Genomic DNA, 18,762 nt, shown 5'->3' on the forward strand with positions numbered 1-18,762 from the left:
TGATGATGATGGTGGTGGTGATGATGATGATGATGATGATGATGATGTTAGCTGCTTACTGCCTGTGGTCTCCTGAGGAGATGTAGCCCATCGCTCTGTTGATGGTGATAGTCCGGATATGGAAGCCCTTCATCACCTTACACATTTCCAGCCTGTTGTTATAGGATTCGTTTCCCCACATCTGGGAGACGTTCTCCTAGAGGACAACAGGGAGAGACACAACATGGATTTAGATGGATGAACTGGCAGCTTCAGAAGCATGCTACCCCGAGTGAGCCTGTGTGTCTGGGAGGACACAGACAAGGCTCTGATCAGCAGATACTACTGGCAAGCAATATCGCCAAATTACAAGGATTTCTTTATTAGATAATTGCACTTATTTTGATTTTGATCTCACTTTTCTAGTTTAACTTAAAACTCAGTGGTAAGGAGTAAATAGGGAACAAACAAAAAGAAGGAATAGAAATAATATAAATAAAAATACCTCTGAAGACTCTCGCTCTCCAGCTGGCATCAGGAAGCACTTCTGTGTAAACCAAGGAAGATTTAGTGAGGCAACTTGAAAATGTTATTTCCCAGGAGATTCTCTCTCACTGTTTCTGTCTTTGATTCTGTCTCTGTTTCTCTCTGTGTATTTTTCACTCCTCCCACACACACACACACACACACACACACACACACACACACACACAAACATACCTCCAGCAGTCTCTGTATAATTTCCAGTGTTGGGTCAAGTAGTGCTGCTTCTGTTGCAGTTATTAGTTGGTAGGACTGAATAACAGCAGCATAGTATGCCAGGTCCTTCATGATTTTTTCCAGACATTTACTCTGTGGGGACAAACAAGAGAAATGTGCTGTCAATCATCTGTCTGCATTAAAAAAACAACTTTACCAATTGCCAACACAGTGAGTGAATGAATGGGTATGTAGTGTAAAATGTTTTAGTTAAATCAACAGTAAATCAACAATAAATCTTAAGTAAAGCTTTATTTAATTCAATAAAATAGATATGGATGGATGGTTGCCTAATCTATGATATAATCTATATTTCATATATATGTCTGATACGCCTAAAAAGCATTTACAAAGGACATTTTAACAAAAGCTTACCTCACTGAAGGGTGAAATATTTTGTGCAGTGCAACTTGAAATCTAGAAGGTAAAAAAGTAGGTAAGGAATTTGTAGACCAACTTATTTTATTGGTCTAGTCAGGTCTCCTAAAGCATCGTTGCACTAACATCTTGTTCCATTTCAAGTGGACAGATCAAAGATGAATTTGCCTCCAAGACACTTTAGGGAAACCTAACCCTGGGATTTTGATAAAATCAAACCTTTTCTGATATAAAATCACTTTTTAATATAATTTGATCATTCATACTTTGAATCAAGAATACATTAATAACCTGTGTCAGAATGGGTGCGCAGGTCAGCGCCGTCTCAGCTTTATTATTCACCACAGTTTGATCAGGACACCTGACGCCATGAAACAGTTCCTCCTGCAATACAAAATAAGAGTAAGAATTGTTTAGAAAAAATAAAATGTGTTTGTATTGTGTGAGAGAGAGAGAATGAATCCAGTGTACTAACTCCACATCAGCGTGTTGCATGGAAATTGTACTCACATTGTTCAGGAGCTGTGTGATGTTTTGCAGCAGCGCCTTGGACAGCGTCGAGCAGAGCGCGCACTTCTCCGCGCTCAGGCTGAGCGGAGTGGGCACCGGGATGCCTGTGGATGCGCGCCAGCACACAGCGAGCAGCAGCGCACAGCTGGTGAAGTCTGCACGGCAGGAGAATAATAACAATCAACACATTATGGGTATCCAACATCCAAAACCAGCATGATAAAACACAATATTGTATTTCTGGTTATTTGAACGAATAGCCAGAAATCATCAGATAATCTTGCAATATTGATGAGAAAAGCTGTGGTAGGCTATCTAATCTCTAGGATAGTAATTTGTGTCATTCGGCCCGGTATTGACTTACACAAATTAAAGTTTGCCATCTTTCTGATTAGATAGAGATCTCTGACTGAGCCCGGTAAATCCGTAGCAGTATGATGCTGCCTTCTTATCTGATGTTATTTATAGGCGCTGCTCGTCCAGTAGGGGATTCCCTCGGGAGCTACAGGAGCGTCCATCAACACTGTGAGTGAAAAGGAAACCAAAACGTCACAGATACGTAATTTCCTCGTCCTACCTTGGCCGTCTAAGTGAAAAAAGGAAGTCATTATGTTTGTTTCATATCTTGAGAGAAAGCAACTATAGTCTACGGGAAAGAAAGAAGTGAACTTAGAATGTGATGTAATGGCGAAACGGTTTCAGATAAGCTGCGGTTTTGCATGCTTTTATTGTTTTGAATTGCATTTGCTCAATACCAGTTTCAGTTTTCAGTCGTAAAAATGGCGGTATTATCCCCATTCCCATAATCCTTAACGCAGTACTGTAGGGAATGAATAGATCATTATTTGTCTAGTTGCACAGGGTTGTATACCAAGCGTTTAGATTTCCTCCTTTTCTTCTGCCTTTGCCCTAAAGAAAAAAACATTGAATTTTAGAAAGGTACTATACAAATGTCATAGCAAAAGTCCAAATGGAATATTGTGGGAATATCCTATCACAGTGATACAGTTAGACCTCAAACGTAATGTCTACAATACAGTAGCCTATGTGAGGAGAGAGTAATGGTGAGAGTGAAACCTATAATTAGAATAGTCATTCTTACACATTGTCTAATTGGGACAATTTCTAGTGAACTGGATTATAGTGAAATCAAACTATAGGCCTACCTCATTTTACTACATTTTACTGCAGACGCCACTTTGAGAACAATTGCCATAGGAGATAAAAAAAAATCCATGAAGTACGTTAAGGTCACTGTAATCTTACTATTGAGCACCACACACACACACACGCACACACACACACACACACACACACACACACACACACACACACACACACACACACCAAGTCCCTATAGGAATGTTAAGGTGATTTTTCGTTTCAAATTTCCAAAATTCCTGTGTAGTTGTAGTGACCATACAGGATACCCCAACACAGGGAGGGGAGGGGTCTTGACATGTAATACTACTTGATAATGGTCTTTGCTTTGAAAGAGCATCTATGAGAACCAACACCATCATACTCAAATATTACCTATCTTGCTTACAAATTTGCATAACAGGATCCTTGGTCAGTTTTAGGAATTAATGTATTGGTAGAACTGTGCCAGAATGACAGAAGCCTCAACAATGTTGACATTGTTTGAATTGGGACACAACATGCACTTTTGTTCCTTTTTAAAAGAAAAGCGGGTAGTCTGCTCATTGTTGGTATATTTTTTCTTTTATTTAGACAGTGAGGCAGATGCAGGAAAGATCCCAGGACAGTAGGGGTACACAAGTGCTTCCAGAGGCGAGGACTTAACCGCTTGACTGTCTGTGGACACACTTTGGTCCGTTTTCTTGGTTGAGGTGAACAACCTGCGTTAGTGATCAAATGTTTCCCAGCACAATCCCATGCCAGGAGAATTAGGCTATGTCATGTAATGCAGGCATGTGTTCATGCATGAACTATGTAGGATTTGCAAATTAAATCAAAGCGTACAGCATGGATTCACTCTCTCCCTACACCTTCCAGTCTCTGTTTTCAGGGGGGAAAAAAACATACATTCCCTTTGTTGTGCTCAGCTCCCTTTTGAAAGGAAGTGCACCACCTGATACTGCAGCGGTGAGCAAGCGGTTGAGAGGAGTTTCCTGTCCTGGCTTCACCACAGAGCGGCCAAAGTGCGAAACACACAATCAGTCCGTAAATAACTGTTCTGATAACTGACCCGCCCAGAGAGACTTCTTCTAGTTTGCCTATTGTATATTTCTTGAAAAACAACATCATTCATTCATCACAAAACCTTTCAGTCATACAGAATCAACATTATCATTTCTGTCCATGTAGAGCTATTACAAAGCACAATCACCAAGTGACCATTCATTATACATTTACCTATGATGGTACTTACTCATTAGTGAAGGGGGAGGCCCCATGTTGTCACTTTTCACATTAAAAGGAGTTTCTAATGCTCATTTGAAAGGGGGTGCCCTAATTAATGTGAAGTTCCCATTACAGCATTAAAGTCTTTCTTGCGCTGCTCTGCCAACCTCGATGAGAGGGGATGAGGCAAGGAGTGAAAGAGAGGTGAGTCATACACAATAATGTTTCATATTTTGAGTTAGTTTAGTGAGTTTGGTTAGAGAATCATCAGGTCATCAGTTCATCAGAAAAAGGAAGTTCATTTGAAAGGCTAACCTTGTCTCTGTGGGCACACTTGTATTCATACGTAGTCTCTCTGCACCAATACCAACCGTACAGACTGAACAAACTGCACAACAAACCAAACGATATATGAAACAAAGTTTATTCTTTATTTTACATATCTGTACATAAACATTTCTTCCCTCAAATAAAGTTTCTGAATACAATAGGATGAAAACGATATTAACACACTTATTCATTTAAAATGACTCGTGTCAGAAAATCAACATTCACAAAATGTTGAAGAGCAATTAGAGTGAACGTATTACCAAAAGCTACGACTCCACTACAAGGCAGGCATGTTTCCTTTACACTCTTTTAGCACCTTCAAATAAACATTTCTCAGTTGAAAACTACCATTTGTGCAGAATAAAAAGAGGTTGACTTTGAAATACTTGAAAATTACCGTCCAACTTAAAATGGTCTGAAGAAGTTAGTTTTTCATAGTTTTTTTATACAATGTTTCTTTTTTTCTCATGACTGACTTTCTACTAAATTTTTCACTATTATTTTATTTTTTCCCACAATTTTTGCATTTGACAGTTATAATTTAGTGGCGAATGTAGAAAGTTAAAAAGAAACAGTAGCGAAGCAAGGCCGATCACTGCACAGGAAGCTGGGGACAGTATCCATGACAACACACAATCAGTTTCCTCTTCTCCCAGGAAGCAGGAAGTGCTCCTCCGTCCTTAGCACTGGGATAAACCACAGAAGCAAATGAAAAGGGGTGGTGGTGGTGGGGGGGGGGGGGTGGCCTTCTTCTGTGCTGCTGCCACCACTGGAATCAGTAGGTTGGACAGGAGGGTAGACAAGGGGACAGGGGGACGCAGCAAGGAGCAAAAAACATGGGACAAGCGGGCAGGATTTGGGTGGAGAGGTGGAGGGGGGAGTCTGGTTTGGACAAGGGTGGAGCAGGGGCTTAGTTTGGCTTGGGCAGGGTGGGCTGGGTGGAGCGGTGCGGGGCAGAGCATCTCATTTGGATGGGGTCTTCTCGGCGGCCATATGTTTCTGCTGGCTCTCAGCATGCCTGAGGAAGAGAGAGAGAACAGCCGGTGAGACTGGTGTGAGAGACGTACAGCTGTTCTTTACAGCGGGGCTCTTTATTTCATGTGGAAAATATCTGGGAAAAAGTACAGTATACCAGATGAGGGAAAGAATAACGTCCGAGGCAGAGAGACAGAGAGTAAGTCCTTCCTTACCTGGTGAGGTCTTCTATGTCAACCAGCATGGCGTCTTGCTCCATGTGTAGTTCATCCCGGATCAGCAGCAGCTGTACTAGCTCCTCATTCAGACCTGGAGGACAGAGGACAGTGAGGGAATGATATGAGAACAATGTCAGGCTAGAGAGAGGTTAACACTATGTTTGAGCTTGGAAAGAATTGGAAATTAGAGAAAGACCATGAGGGAAGGTGTCTATAAGTAGTTTTTCAACATCATAAATACAGTATGTTAATACTCTAGATGTCTTGATGACCATGGTCGGCCATAACATGTATTCTATTGTGACCCCCACTGATGGACATTACTTTAAGTCAATAAAACGTGAAAGCCCAATATTTGATAGCTTAAAATGACCAAATCTCACACTCTTAGTTTGAGGATTGTTATAAAAGTATGATATGCTGCCATTAAAAAAAAACATTTTTATCAATAGGACAACACAGCATTGATGTGCTTGTTTTCACATCACACATGTAGGAAGAAAATACTGTCAGTGGTGGTGTATTGGCACAAGTTCCAACTATTGGTCCTATTCGTTAGCTATGCCAGAGAATATGAAACATCAGCTAGTGAGATTTTGAAGGGAAAGTCTGTTTTGCAGGTTGTTATTCTGGAGTCATGGGGATTTTGGAGCACTGATGTGAAATTGTTCATCCCCCAGTACCAGGATCAATGATCTGTGCAGAGCAGTAACAGTAAAAGCTCTGGGGAAGCTGTTAACTGTTATAGTTCTATGAATAGACTTTCACACAAAGAAGTACTTTCACATCCACTGCAAAGAGTAGGGGTTAGCATGTGTGAGTGTTTTTCCCCCATTTAGGCTCTTGCTCATTTCTGCGACTGAAAGTATAGGTCAGTGACTGTGTAAGTGTGTGTATGTCTGTGTGCGTGTGTGCGTGTGTGTGTGTGTTCAACTCACTCTCAATCTGGGAGTGCAGGTCGTTGACTATGACCTGGAGCTGTCCCAGGGTCATGTCTCTCAAGTCTGTGGGCTTCAGGCTTCTCTTCATTAGACACTCACTGATGTGAGGCATATGAGGAAGCTGCCAGTAAACACACAGAGACACAGGTACTTAAACATACAGCGATAGACATGATGTTTTATACAATGAACAATTGACAAACCTGGTGACAGTGTGAAGTTTAAACTCTCCAGCAGAGGTCAGTATTGCCACTCCTTTGCCTGAGTGCCCACTGTGTGCATTCACTGTATAATGTACACTGTTCACATGGTCCGGCGCGAGCCGAACCATGTGAACAGTGTACATTATACTGTAATGGAGTTCCCCAGATTTTTGGCCACAAAGGACCAAACTCATATTGTTCCAGAGTTTGAATCTATCCGAAAAAGCAAAGTTTCTTTGCCACAAACAAATATGATTCCAAGCAGCACTTTTAACTTTTCTTTTAATATTCTAGCCTTTGTTTAGTGTGTTTGCGGTTTATGTGATCCCTGTACATACATTGCAATGTTTTTCAAATTGAATTTGTATTTCTCCCTTGCTTCTGCCGTGTGTGTGTGCGCGTTCTCCATCCAACAGTTGCTCTATGGTCTGATGTCAACCCAGAGTGAAGCAACACAGAGAATCACAGAGAATCACAAAGCATCGTGGGCTTTTTCAGGCACACACAATGACAAAGAATGTGCTCTTTGTTTACCAGACTTTTTCCTTCCTCCACCCCTCCCACGCTCCTTGAAAATCCATCCAGTCTTCATTCTTTCTCTTTCCTTCTAACACCCATTTTCTCGCTCCCTCCATCTTCCATCCCATGTCTTGACAAACCGTAGGTGAGAAAACGTGTGTGTGTGTGCCACTGTATGCGTTAAGAGTGTGTGTGTGGGTGCCTGGCTGGTTCTCTCGCTTAGTTTCTCACCACTATTTCACTTTCGCATTGGCAGTGAGGCAACTGTGCTATAGAGATTCCACTCTGTCATGTGTCACAGTTTCAGCAGGCACAGAAGACAGTGACGGGTGAGTGTGACACAGAGAGACAAAATGACCAAAGCAATGTGCGTGGGCGATGAGAGAGCTAAGGTTGGTGTTAGTCCTGACTCAACAGGCTGGTCTGCTGACTGCCTTGAGTTTCTGTGGCAGATTGATCATACCATCGACCTGGTTAGAACACAAACTACCCTCCAGGCATTCAGTGCCAGTATTGGTTAATGACTCAACATATGATTAGAATGAGGAAGTACACTCCTCTCTGAATTAAGAGTGTGTAGCTCATGTGATTCCACATTTCTCACCCTCTCACCACATCTCTCTCTCTCTGACCTTCTCTCTCTCTGTCTCTCTCTCTTTCTATCTCACACACACACACACACACACACACATCTCCCTCATTGATTCTGTTCGTACAGACTTAGGAAAGCATACACACTCGCAGGCATATAACAGGCTTAGTGTGCTGGCCAAATTCCCAATCTTTGCCCTTGACAAACTGGTAGGACAGTCCAATTTACTTGCAACTGAATTAAACTAACTGGCAATGCCGTAATGGTAGAATGATTGTTTGAGGGAGGAATACAGTTTAATAGATCTCTGGTGTTATGGACAGTCTGGGCCGCCCTTGTCTTAATGCAATCTTAATCTTGGCCTTGTGTTGTGTCCTGATGTGATAGTGATGTCTTCTGACTGCTGAGCACTGCTACATCCCTAAACACCTAAGTCAATGCTTTCCAACATATGAATTATAGATGGGCCTGGCCGAGCCTCCCCCTCTCTGCTCTGAATAAGTAAACGGTTCTGCCTGCCAGTCCAGGTGGAGATATAGTGTGTATAAGTCTGTGTATTAAGTCTGTAAGGCTGTGTGTGTGTGTGTATGCTGTTGAAGAGGCAGTGAGGCAGATAAAAATGGATGAAATAATGATGAACACGGTCGTCACCGCCTTCCTTCCTCCTAATGGGCGTAGAGGAAGAGAGGGGAGGGAGGAGGATAGGGAGTGGCACCTGTGACATCATCACAACATCCATAGGACTTGCTAAGTCATCTTATAGTCTGCTCCTGTTCTTTTCCATTTAAACAATTTAAAATTTTCCATTTAAACAATCTGACAGTGCAAAGGCAGCAGTAGAGCTCTGGTACTGACCAGGTCGGCCACTGGAGACTTCTTGCGATTCTGTTTCTCCACCTCCACCTGCATCTTGGCCATGGGCTTGGCCATAGCCAGCGCCAGCTTGGCCTCCGCCTGCAGCTTCTTCTGTCGACTCAGGAAGTCCATGTCCTCCAGAGACTCCGAGTCCTCCTCTGTGGTGTCCCTGTCCGAGTAGGACGAACTCTGCTTGGACTGCAGGGAGGTGGTGGTGGGATGGAGGGAGAAAGGACAAGGGGGGGTGGGGGAGGGGGGGATGATATGTGATGGAGAGAGTGAGCAGCACAGGAAATGAGGGAGAAACACAGAAGAGGAGAGAGGGGTTTAATAAAGGGAGGTGGAAGCAGAGGTAAAGGAGGGAAGGATAAGAAAGACCAAAGTCAGAAGATTAATGTCAACGTGGTCTTGGTATTTTCACATGTTGATTTTATACACTGACTGGAGCGTCATCCTACATAGACCGGGACCCGAGGAGAGCAAGGATAAACATGTAAAGGGATGATAACTCTCTCTCTCTCCCTCTTTCTGTTAAATGTGTCTCGGGCTGACAGGAGGTTAATGTGGCCAGTCATCCGTAGCCATAGCGAGCGTATTCCAATTCACCTCTCATTTGCTGCCAGTGGATTGGTTAACGGGCCAGAAAACGTGAGCAAAGAGTTTCATACACCCACTAACCGACAGCTATCTCTCTGAATCATAATGAATATCTCCCCCCATTCTCTCGCTTTCTTTCTTGTTCTCTCTCTATCACAATCTTGATCTCACACACATTTCTCATTTAACTCAACTTAATTTACACTTTGACTCATTCATATTCTGTGAATCCTGTATACCATTTCCAGGCTTAAGGTCTCTTTCTTTCCTTCCTGCATTCTTGGAGAAAATGCCACTGTGTGTGAGTTTGTGTGTGAACACGTGTGTGTGTCAGTCATGTGTATACCATGGGAGACAGAGGTGTGTCCAGACTGGTCTCTGTCTTGCTGTCGTCTGCATCGCTGTCCTTGTCGCTGCCGCTGTCATTGACAAAACAGATCTGTAGGTTCATCCCGCTCTGCAGCCTGGGAATAGAGAGAGAGAGAGAGACAGAGGGAGAGAGACAGAGGGAGAGAGAGAGAAAGAGAGAGAGAGAGAGAGAGAGAGAGAGAGAGACGGAAACAGAGAGTTAGTATTAGCATAAATGCGGATAGAGTCAAGTTAGTTCACCATTAGCTGTTTCTGCAGTAATTGACTAGGACCAGAGCCAACCACTGCTGCTAATACAAATGACCTGGGAAGAGTTCAACAGAGTGCTTTGCCTTGATAATGCATATAGAGTGCTGTGCCCAGCAAATAGTATGTGTGTGTGTATGTACTATATGTTTACTATACCATGTGTTACAGAGACGCCAAAGCAAAAGGAAAATCTTCAGACACATCCAGCGTCCTGACCCCACCTCCAGCTTTCTCCAGAGCATAGCACTGGCCTAGGATAGATTTAATGAGGGCTTGTGTTTCTAATCATCTCCCCTTTTGCCTTCAATATGGATCGATCCAGGAGGATGCCTCTGGTAGGTCTGATCCAATCTGCCTGGGACGGAGGGGGGGTGTTTTGGGACACAGAGGAGCAGAATACTGCTAGATGTGGATCCAACCCACTGTGGATCAATATTCTGCTTATTCAATGCAGTAATTACAAACAGAGGTGATCGATTACACAGCATAGATCCAATCAGTCCTGACTGAATCAGACCTGAGTGGTCGATTGTTTTTTTTTCAGGAGAGGTAGCATCAAACAGCGCCCTGTATCCAGATCGTGGGAGCTGCTAAAGTGTTCACAAACTTTTCTTGACGACAAGCAGCTGACATAGCATGAGGATTGCAGCTCAAACATATAGGTAGGTAGGATCATAGGTTTATGACTAGCCTCCCCCGACAAGTATACCATGCACTTGTCATCTGACAATTTCCCCTTAATGGTCAATGTGGTATTTATCATCACAAGTCAGTCATCAACCTGTTGCTAAAACATTAAGAAATGCACATGATTCAGATCACAGGAATACAAAGAGCACTGGAGTGTTTTTAGAACTAGTTCCAGTAAGGTACAGTAATGTGCGTGTGTGTGTGTGTGTGTGTCTGTGCCTTTTGGGAAGTGAGACCCACATGGGCTGATTATGAAGCCTTGCCCATCCACCCTGCACAAATCCTCTCTGCCTTCCTGTCATTCTCTCTTCCTCTCTGTCCATCACTTTCTGAGGTGACGTTATTCTTCACAGGTAAACATTACAGCAGACATGGATCTAAACAGAGTGCTGTGAGCTTTACTCCCTTTCATTTTTATCTTAGTTTTTGCGTATAACTAATATACATGTTCTTTTGAATTTTAATTACTGCTTTCATTGTATGTAGGAAACCCAGTAAACACAGATTTAACAGCAACAACAGCACAAACTGAACTGTGTGTTGCTTGCTTCTTCAACAACTGGTGAAGTTACAAGAAGGAAATCAAAGCCGTGTGTTTGTCAGTAGCCACTCGCACGTTTGTTTAGGAAGGAAGTGGTAATGTAATGGAGGCCAGGTCTTACCGTGAGGACAGGCTTGGCTTGCCACTCTTGCTGCAGCTGGTATAGATGCCCGGCCCATCGTCAAAGAAACTGCCCAGGGCCAGCTTCTGCCTAATAGACTCCCTCTCATTCTTTTGGGCCTGCAACAGAAGACAAACAAGTTAAGGTTACACTTTCCATTATCTTTTGGACTTGATTCCTGAAAGAGCAATTTGTCCCCGTCAGAGGGAGGTCAGAGGTCAGGGCAGAGCAACAACCCTCGAGCTGGTATGGATTCAGTGCCTTCTGTACTTGATAGATATGTAAGTATAACAGGGTTGAAGTAACTAATTACATTTACTCACATTACTGTAATTGAGTATCCTTTTTGCGTACTTGTACTTTTTTGACTTTTACATCCTTTTCATTTTCTTTTCTACTTTTCATGTATGTTTTTACTAAAGTATTGTACTTAGCTCCACTTTTAAATCATATCCATTACAGAGTACAAATTTTTCTCAGCTCTCCATAAGCATCAGACACTGGGTCATCGTAAATTGGCCAATTGTGGAGCCATTCACAGCGAGAAAAAGTGCATTTTGTTTATGCACTTTATTTTGTAATTTAATTTTCTAATTAAAAAGAATCGAGTTTGAACTCTCTCTGCCTTCTCTCTCTCTGCCTTTTAGAATTGCATGGGAAAAATCACATGTAACAGTGTTCTCTTTTCTAAAAAGTAACTCAGTCACTCTGAGTACATTTTAAATTAGCTACTTTTTACTTTCACTTAAGTAGATTGTTTCACCAGTACATTTACTTCTACTTCAAATACCAGCAATGTAACAGCACTTCTACTTGAGTAGGACATTCAAGGACCCTTTCCACCACTGTGGTATATTCTGGCGCTCCTAATAATGGGCACAAGTGTATTAATAGCAGCAGCAGCGGCTTAATTTGCAGTAAGAGGTTCAGTGTCATCTTAACGAGCGCGAACACAAAGTGTGGAGTCAGCTCATGGACTGAAAAGAAAGAGTGTGAAATATTGAAGTAGCATGTTGACAATGCCAACATTCACCAGGAGGTGGTGCTACTGTTCTACTACTGTGAACAACCAGAGAGAGCTCCAGTACCTCAAACACACGCACACACACACACACACACGCACACACACACAGAGTAAGCCTACTCCTATAGGAATGAGCATGTAGTATATTTATGGCAAAATCCAAAGGGAAAAAACCCTCTAACACCTGTTTCATACATGTCTAAATCTTTAAGAATCCCAGTATTCCAGTTTTCCAGTGCTGTAGCACTCACTTGGCCTGTCCCTAATCCAGAATTCCTAACTCAGCGCTGCTCCAGCCTTGGCAGCGCTTCACACGTTCACACACACTCATCCCCACAGGACGCCTCGTCTGGGCCGAGAGCAGGTAAACACATCCCACTGAGGTGCACGTAACTAATGAGCGTCACACAGGCCTCCACACACACATCTGGCAAACACACACAGACACACACACATTTGCTCTCATCAAAAAGATAGAAGAGTTAAATTGCTCTCTTGTCCTGAAGCACTTCTCACACGTACTACTGTCACACACAAACATGGAAGGCTATATTTTTGTAGTGTGCTCTCTATAGGCCTAGGCCTTCAGTCGTTGTGGCTTAGGAAAGCCTTTCCATGGATAGGGGGTCTTTGAGAGGATGTTTGGGGGAAATATTGACCCTCTCTCTGTCCCGCTGAGAGAAGAACACAATAGGCTTTCAGTCTGTCACACACACAGTCAGCCAGCCTAATGCTGGAGTGCTCCTCCCCTTCTCTCACACACAGAAAAGAAAATGGCAGGCCTTTCAGACTGAAGGAGAGGGGGAGAGTAAAGGTTTAGAAAAGAGGGGGGAGAGGAGGAGGTTTTCAGAAAGAGAGCGAGAGCTTGGGAGAGAAGGTGATGAGAGGGAAAGAGATGCTGATGGCCTTGAGCTGGAGTGTAACCTCAATCCCTTCCTTTCTGGACCTCTCCCTCCTGTTATCGCTCTCTTCCACTTAACCCTGTCTTTTCATGTACTCCCCCCCCCCCCCCCATTCTCATCTACCTCCCTTCCTCACATCCTCATCTTTTCTTTATTCACCTGATTCAGCCTCACCAACCCTTTTCCTTGCTCTCTCTCTCTCTCATTATCCCCAATTCCAGTCATCTCTTTCCACCTCCACCTCCCTCTGTCTGCCTCAGCTCTCGCTCATTCTCCACACATCCTACCTCTCTCCAGCTCATTCCATTCTTACCTCCCCCAGTCTCTTCATTACACCTTCAGCTCTCTCCCACTCATTTTCTCTCTCCATCTCAACTCCCTCGCTCCCTCCGTTCCTCTCTCTGCCTGTCTCTCCTGACGATTGCGTGCTGGCTTTGGTGAGAGTGCCTTCACCAAGGACAAATTACCATAATCCCACTCCACACAAGAGCCCGCAAGACGCACTTGGCACTGCCAGCACACACACTGGCATGTAGAGGGGTGGGATTGGCACTGCTCCATTGTGTGTGTGTGTGTGTTTGTGTGTGAGTGTGTGTGTGTGTTTGACAAGAGAGCCTGGGGAGTCAAGTTGAACACACTTGAGAGTTCCAATTCATTGCTCCACAGGCTCAACAGCAGCCTGTGTTGTGGAGCGCAGCCCGCTCATACACATTTATGTGCATGCACATCATTCATACAAACCTGACCACAACACAACTGACACACTGCCAGTCAAGTTACTGCACTGAGTGGCTGCTCCCAGTCTGACCAGCAAGGGGCTGGTGGTTGACTGGGCATTGTTAACTGTTTGTTCCCCTCATGTGTGGTCAGGGCGGTAAAACAGAAGGTGGGGGCAGCCTGAAGTGCAGGTGGTTTGAAATAGTTCAACTTTAGAAAGGCCCAGAGGAGATTTTGCATTAGAATACTGAGTAACCCATGATCCACATCAACATCCCTAACTGAGCTTTACTACTCAGTTACAAAACACTTTCCTAACAAGAGACCACACACACTTTTTCTCCGGAGGGTTGTGTGCTGACTGTGGAAGGCTTGTTTCAACCTTTGCGTAATATCGTCCAAATAAACATGATTTGGGCGGTGTTTCAACTGCTCAATCACAAAATAAATAACTAAATCAAACTGCTGGATTAGGAAAGCGGCCGGATGTACACCATAAAACGTATGAGCCAATTTGCAGCATTCAGCAGAACGTTAGTAGCATAGGCATGCCATGTATTTGGCATTGACAGTTAATTTCTGATGTTGTGTTTTGAATGTCAAAGCCTATAATCATAGACTAGAAACAGTTTAATATATTGGACAGAAGGCAGAGCCTATGCTGCCGCAATGACTTGAAATGAAAAACTTTTCATGTGCTGCCAGTGGCAATAGGCGGGTAATCACCCAGTCATCAAGCACAAAATAACATATAATAACTATGTTTGGATAAAACCTATGATTTACACATTGATAGGCCAGCTAAAAACAGTTAAAAACAGTACTTGAATTTTATCTTTTATGCTTGCTGTGCACATTTACATGGTTTGCCATTGTTAGAAAGTCTGAGTAAAATGCATCATTTCAATTGACAATTAGATTGGTGATCGGCTGGAATCGGCCCCAGAAAACCTGACCGGTGCATCATGATCGAATTACATAGCTGAAATCACAACTCCTACACAACATAGTAGAGTAACTCTTAAACTGCTACGAGTCAAAACTCTGGCTTCAGGAGTATCACAAACCTGCCCTTGGATCATCAGCAAGGTATCAACCAAGACACCTCTACATCTCACACCTGCCTGTCAAGACAACTTCCTGTCTTGTATAAACATTATCTGTTATACAGCATGTTTGTGTTATGTGTGTGTGTGTGTGTGTGTGTGATTAGGTGTTTGGGCTGTGTGTGGTTGAAGCACAAACAGTAGAAATCTCATCATGGCAGTCCCATAAACCACTCAAGGAGGTGTCGAATACACCACATAGAGCTGGAGCTGTGAATGGACAGTAAATATCCCCTGCTACCTCTCTTCCTTTCCTACAGATCTCTCTTATCACCTATACACTTCTATCCCTCTATCTCTTTAATTGTTTTGTTCTTTATCCTCTTTTTCTACTTTCTAAGTCCTCTCTTAAACCTCCCTGCCTCTGTCATTAAACATTGGTCTCAGGGAGTCTGTCTGTCTCCTTCCTCCCCAAACAAACAATCCTTAAACCATTCTACATCATTGTGGCTGCTCTTCACATCCCAGATCGCTTTGAGCTTTTTGCGTGTGTGTGTGTGTGTGTGTGTGTGTGTGAGTGAGTGAGTGACAGTCCTAACCAGCGCCTTCATTTCCTGGCCTTGAGCACCATTGCTGTCACTGTCCAAATTAGATTGGGAGAAACACAATTGGGCTAATTTGTGTTTTTCCTCAAATTCACCAAGCAATTTCCGCAGCTGAAAACCCCTCATTGATAAAGACATTTTCTTCTCTCCTCTACTCTGCACTACACCCATTCATCCACATGCCTAGAGGGTGATTTAGCAACGGGGACGGAGGGCAGGGTGCTTGTTTTGAGTCTTCACATTTTCCCTGGAAATCTATAATTGAAAAGGGAGATGAATTTAATAATCTGTGCTTTGAAAGGGCATCTTCCTTCTCTCTCCCTCAAATTGCTGGCTCTATGCACCCAGAAATGGCATAGTGAGACATAAGACATGTATCCCTGCTGGTCTGAGACTGAATCCTGCTAGGGCCTGCTAACCCCCCCCCCTTCCATTTTTGCCTTCCTACTGTCTCTAAATAAAGAAAGCATATGCTTAGGGGAGTAGACTGTCCTTTCAAAAATATCGCCCCCTTCATCTACCAATATTTCTTTCCCCTCTCTCCCGTTTCCCTCCATTCCTCCCTCACAGCTCTCCCTCATTCTGCACAATGGAGGCTTTTCACTGGCCGACAGGAGGGGTTGGTAGTGGAGACCTCACTCCCCGGTTGGAGACAAGAACCTACTGTTCACACGCACACACACACAGACACACACACACACACACACACACCGGGTCTCGTGAGCGCACGGTATGTGTCTATTTCAGTGTTTTTCACTGAAAAGCATGGCATTGTAGTGCAGCTGAATAAGGTTCAGACTGTTACACAAAAGTGTTCAGAGAGGTGTTTATAAGTATGGCTATAAGTGTGTTTGTGTGTGTGTGTGTGTGTGTGCATGCATGTGTGCTGACCTGCCATCTGTGTGTGGTGTTGGAAGTCCAAACAGAGGACAGCTTCACTCTGATGTGTTTTCCAGCCGTGACTGAGAACTGCTGCTGAGCTCATAGCTTCACTAACAGAGAAACAAGGTCACTGTGTCTTCTCTCTGTGTGTGGATGTGTGTGAGTGTGTGTATGTTTTGACTGTGCTGAATAGTTTTTCGGTCTACATTCTTTCATGCAGGTGGATGTCCTGGTAGGCTTTTTTTCCATAAATGTAGCCTATAGTGTTAGTATATCAACTTACAGTGTACACACACGCACCTAGTTCACGTCAAGTCTGTGAAGGCTAAAATTGTGTGTGTGTGTGTGTTTGACAGCCCTCTTCTCTCAGTGTGCTATCTGAGACCTGGCTGTCTAGGCAGTGCTACATTCCATCCCAGATAAGGGACTTGACCTCTGACCCCTCATATAGTTCAACCACAGGTCAATGCAGGGCTGCTCCTGTCACTCAGCCTGGAGAGAGACCGACTCAGCAAGGGGTGGCGGGTTGGGGTGGGGTAGGTTGGGGTGGGGTAGGGTGGGGTGGGGGGGTCGGCGATAGAAAGAAGAGGGGGAGGGTGATGGTGGGAAAAGGGAAAACCGGAGGGGGAGAGAAAGACAAAGGGAGGGAGGAGAGGTGAGGAGCATGAAGTGGGTTTGGACAGGACAATGGGTCTCCGAGTGACATTCAAGCTTTCTTTCCCTCTGTTTCCCTGTGCTGTATGCATGTGTAAGCACGAGAGAATGCCTCACTATGAATTTGTGGGCAAATATTCAGAGGAGGGATGTGGTTTGGACTGAATGGAAAAATCCCACTTGCCCATTATGTCATTGCCCCGAATATCTAAGCATTTTAATACCCACTCCAAGCACTACGTCAGTCACGATCCCTAGGTTGGGACACATAGCTACAAACACACCCAAATAAAGCCATATTAGGGGCATGCACTATGGAGCAGTACTAAGTGTAAATGGGTGTGTGTGTGTGTGTGCGAACACTCATCAGTACAGCATACCATCGAAGCAAACGCAGTGTGATGTTTCACCTAAAATATTCCACCTCCCTCTCACTTCTTACACAATCTTTCCATTTTAAATATACGTAAGCCAAGCGGGGGTTCCAAGCATGGTAGCACACACATACAAACACACACAAACACACACACACACACACACACACACACACACACTGTCCTTTACCTCTTTGTAGTCATCTGTGACGTAGAGGCCGGAGGCTTGCCTGATGACATCATCCATTCCACCACAGTCCATGCTATCCAGCGCCTCCCTCATCCCTCCCTCCCTCCCTCCCTCCCTCTCTTCCTACTCTTTTCCTCCCTACTCCTCAGTTAGTGAGTTAGTCCAGTCCGACTCCTGAGGTTGGAGTCCATTCAGTACGCATCAGATTCACAGCCAACTCATCCAGTCATGGTCAGAGACGATAACATAAAGTCTACGCCTCTCTCTCTCCTACATGTTGTGACACTGTCTCTCTTTCTAGCCTCTCTGCCTCCCAGCAGTGCGCTATGACTAACACTGTCTCTCTCCTACACTTTCTGCCTCTCCCGCAGGACTGTGAAAGCACAATGGTCGGAGGTAAGGCCCCTTTAGACCCTCCCTACCTTCCACCCTCTGGCCAGGGCGGCCTCTCAGAGCCAGGGAGAGCGAGAGAGAGAGAGAGAGTGTGAGAGAGAGAGAGAGAGAGGGGGAGAGAGAGAGAGCGTGCGCTTCTCTGGTGTTTTTTCCGTTTTCACACCCTGACGTGAGGACAGCAGCTGCTCTCAACCAGTTTGGAAAGAGACACCTCAGCCATGGGTCAGTCATAGTGTGTGGGCCAGTGTACTTGTGAGTGTGTGTGTGCTGTTGTGCTGGCGCATGTGTGTGTGTGTGTGTGTGTGTTTAAATGTCTCCTGAGCCTCTTGGCATATCTCCTGGACTCTATTGCTCGCTGTCTATCTTTATTTCACCCTCTCTCTCATCTATGGGTCCTCCTTGAAATTTTCCTTTTGAAGCTTCCTAAGTCCTCAAACCTCTTACCTACAACAGCTTGCATCTCTCTCATGTGTGTATTGTGTGTGAAAGAGAGAATGACGTGAAAGTGTAGATTAGCCTGCATATTTGAAGGAGAATGAATGTGAAAGTATGAGTTTGTATGTAACAGAGGGGGTAGTGTGCTCCCTTCCTGCTAAGGTAAAAATAGTGTCCTGTCTGGACTTCACAGCCAGCAGCCCCCTGGCCTGGCCAGCTAAATAAACCCTGACAGAGCACAATGGTTAGTCTGGCACACAAACATACACACACACACACACTCGCTCACACACACATATCCACCTACACACAAATTTCATGTGCCTTGTATTAGTAAGTTACATTTT

The 18,762-nt window shown here is 44.1% G+C and overlaps 2 protein-coding genes across 3 annotated transcripts in view; both read right to left on the reverse strand.

Moving 5' to 3' along the window:
• Window positions 1-55: 55 nt before the first annotated feature.
• Window positions 56-2,009, reverse strand: il12a (interleukin 12a). The gene is made up of 7 exons (XM_071520993.1): window positions 1,991-2,009; window positions 1,627-1,781; window positions 1,408-1,500; window positions 1,114-1,155; window positions 700-831; window positions 485-526; window positions 56-196 (listed from the first exon to the last, which is right to left on the reverse strand). Exons 1-7 carry the CDS (start codon window positions 2,007-2,009, stop codon window positions 56-58), a joined length of 624 nt encoding a protein of 207 aa, XP_071377094.1.
• Window positions 2,010-4,440: 2,431 nt separating this feature from the next.
• Window positions 4,441-18,762, reverse strand: part of schip1 (schwannomin interacting protein 1) — a 38,517-nt gene continuing 24,195 nt past the window's right edge. For both annotated transcript variants that reach the window (XM_071521100.1, XM_071521108.1), the window contains 6 exons: window positions 11,194-11,312; window positions 9,570-9,687; window positions 8,627-8,824; window positions 6,455-6,578; window positions 5,514-5,607; window positions 4,441-5,341 (listed from right to left, as the gene is read on the reverse strand). In XM_071521100.1, the coding sequence (XP_071377201.1) occupies window positions 5,287-5,341; window positions 5,514-5,607; window positions 6,455-6,578; window positions 8,627-8,824; window positions 9,570-9,687; window positions 11,194-11,312 (708 nt within the window). In that variant the 3' untranslated portion in view covers window positions 4,441-5,286. The remainder of the gene's footprint in view (window positions 5,342-5,513; window positions 5,608-6,454; window positions 6,579-8,626; window positions 8,825-9,569; window positions 9,688-11,193; window positions 11,313-18,762) is intronic.

This window comes from Centroberyx affinis, unplaced genomic scaffold (genome assembly GCF_046629955.1).
Source record: "Centroberyx affinis isolate AG114_WGS23_722 - 3 ecotype Tasmania unplaced genomic scaffold, CSIRO-AGI_Caff_v1 ptg000076l_1, whole genome shotgun sequence".
NCBI lineage: Eukaryota > Metazoa > Chordata > Actinopteri > Beryciformes > Berycidae > Centroberyx > Centroberyx affinis.

Excerpts from the sequence above, each read along its gene's own strand:
- il12a (XM_071520993.1), bottom strand. Across the intron at positions 1,156-1,407 it reads GCGCACCCATTCTGACACAG|ATTTCAAGTTGCACTGCACA; the intron begins GTTATTAATGTA and ends TTTACCTTCTAG. Across the intron at positions 527-699 it reads TTATACAGAGACTGCTGGAG|AAGTGCTTCCTGATGCCAGC; the intron begins GTATGTTTGTGT and ends TGGTTTACACAG.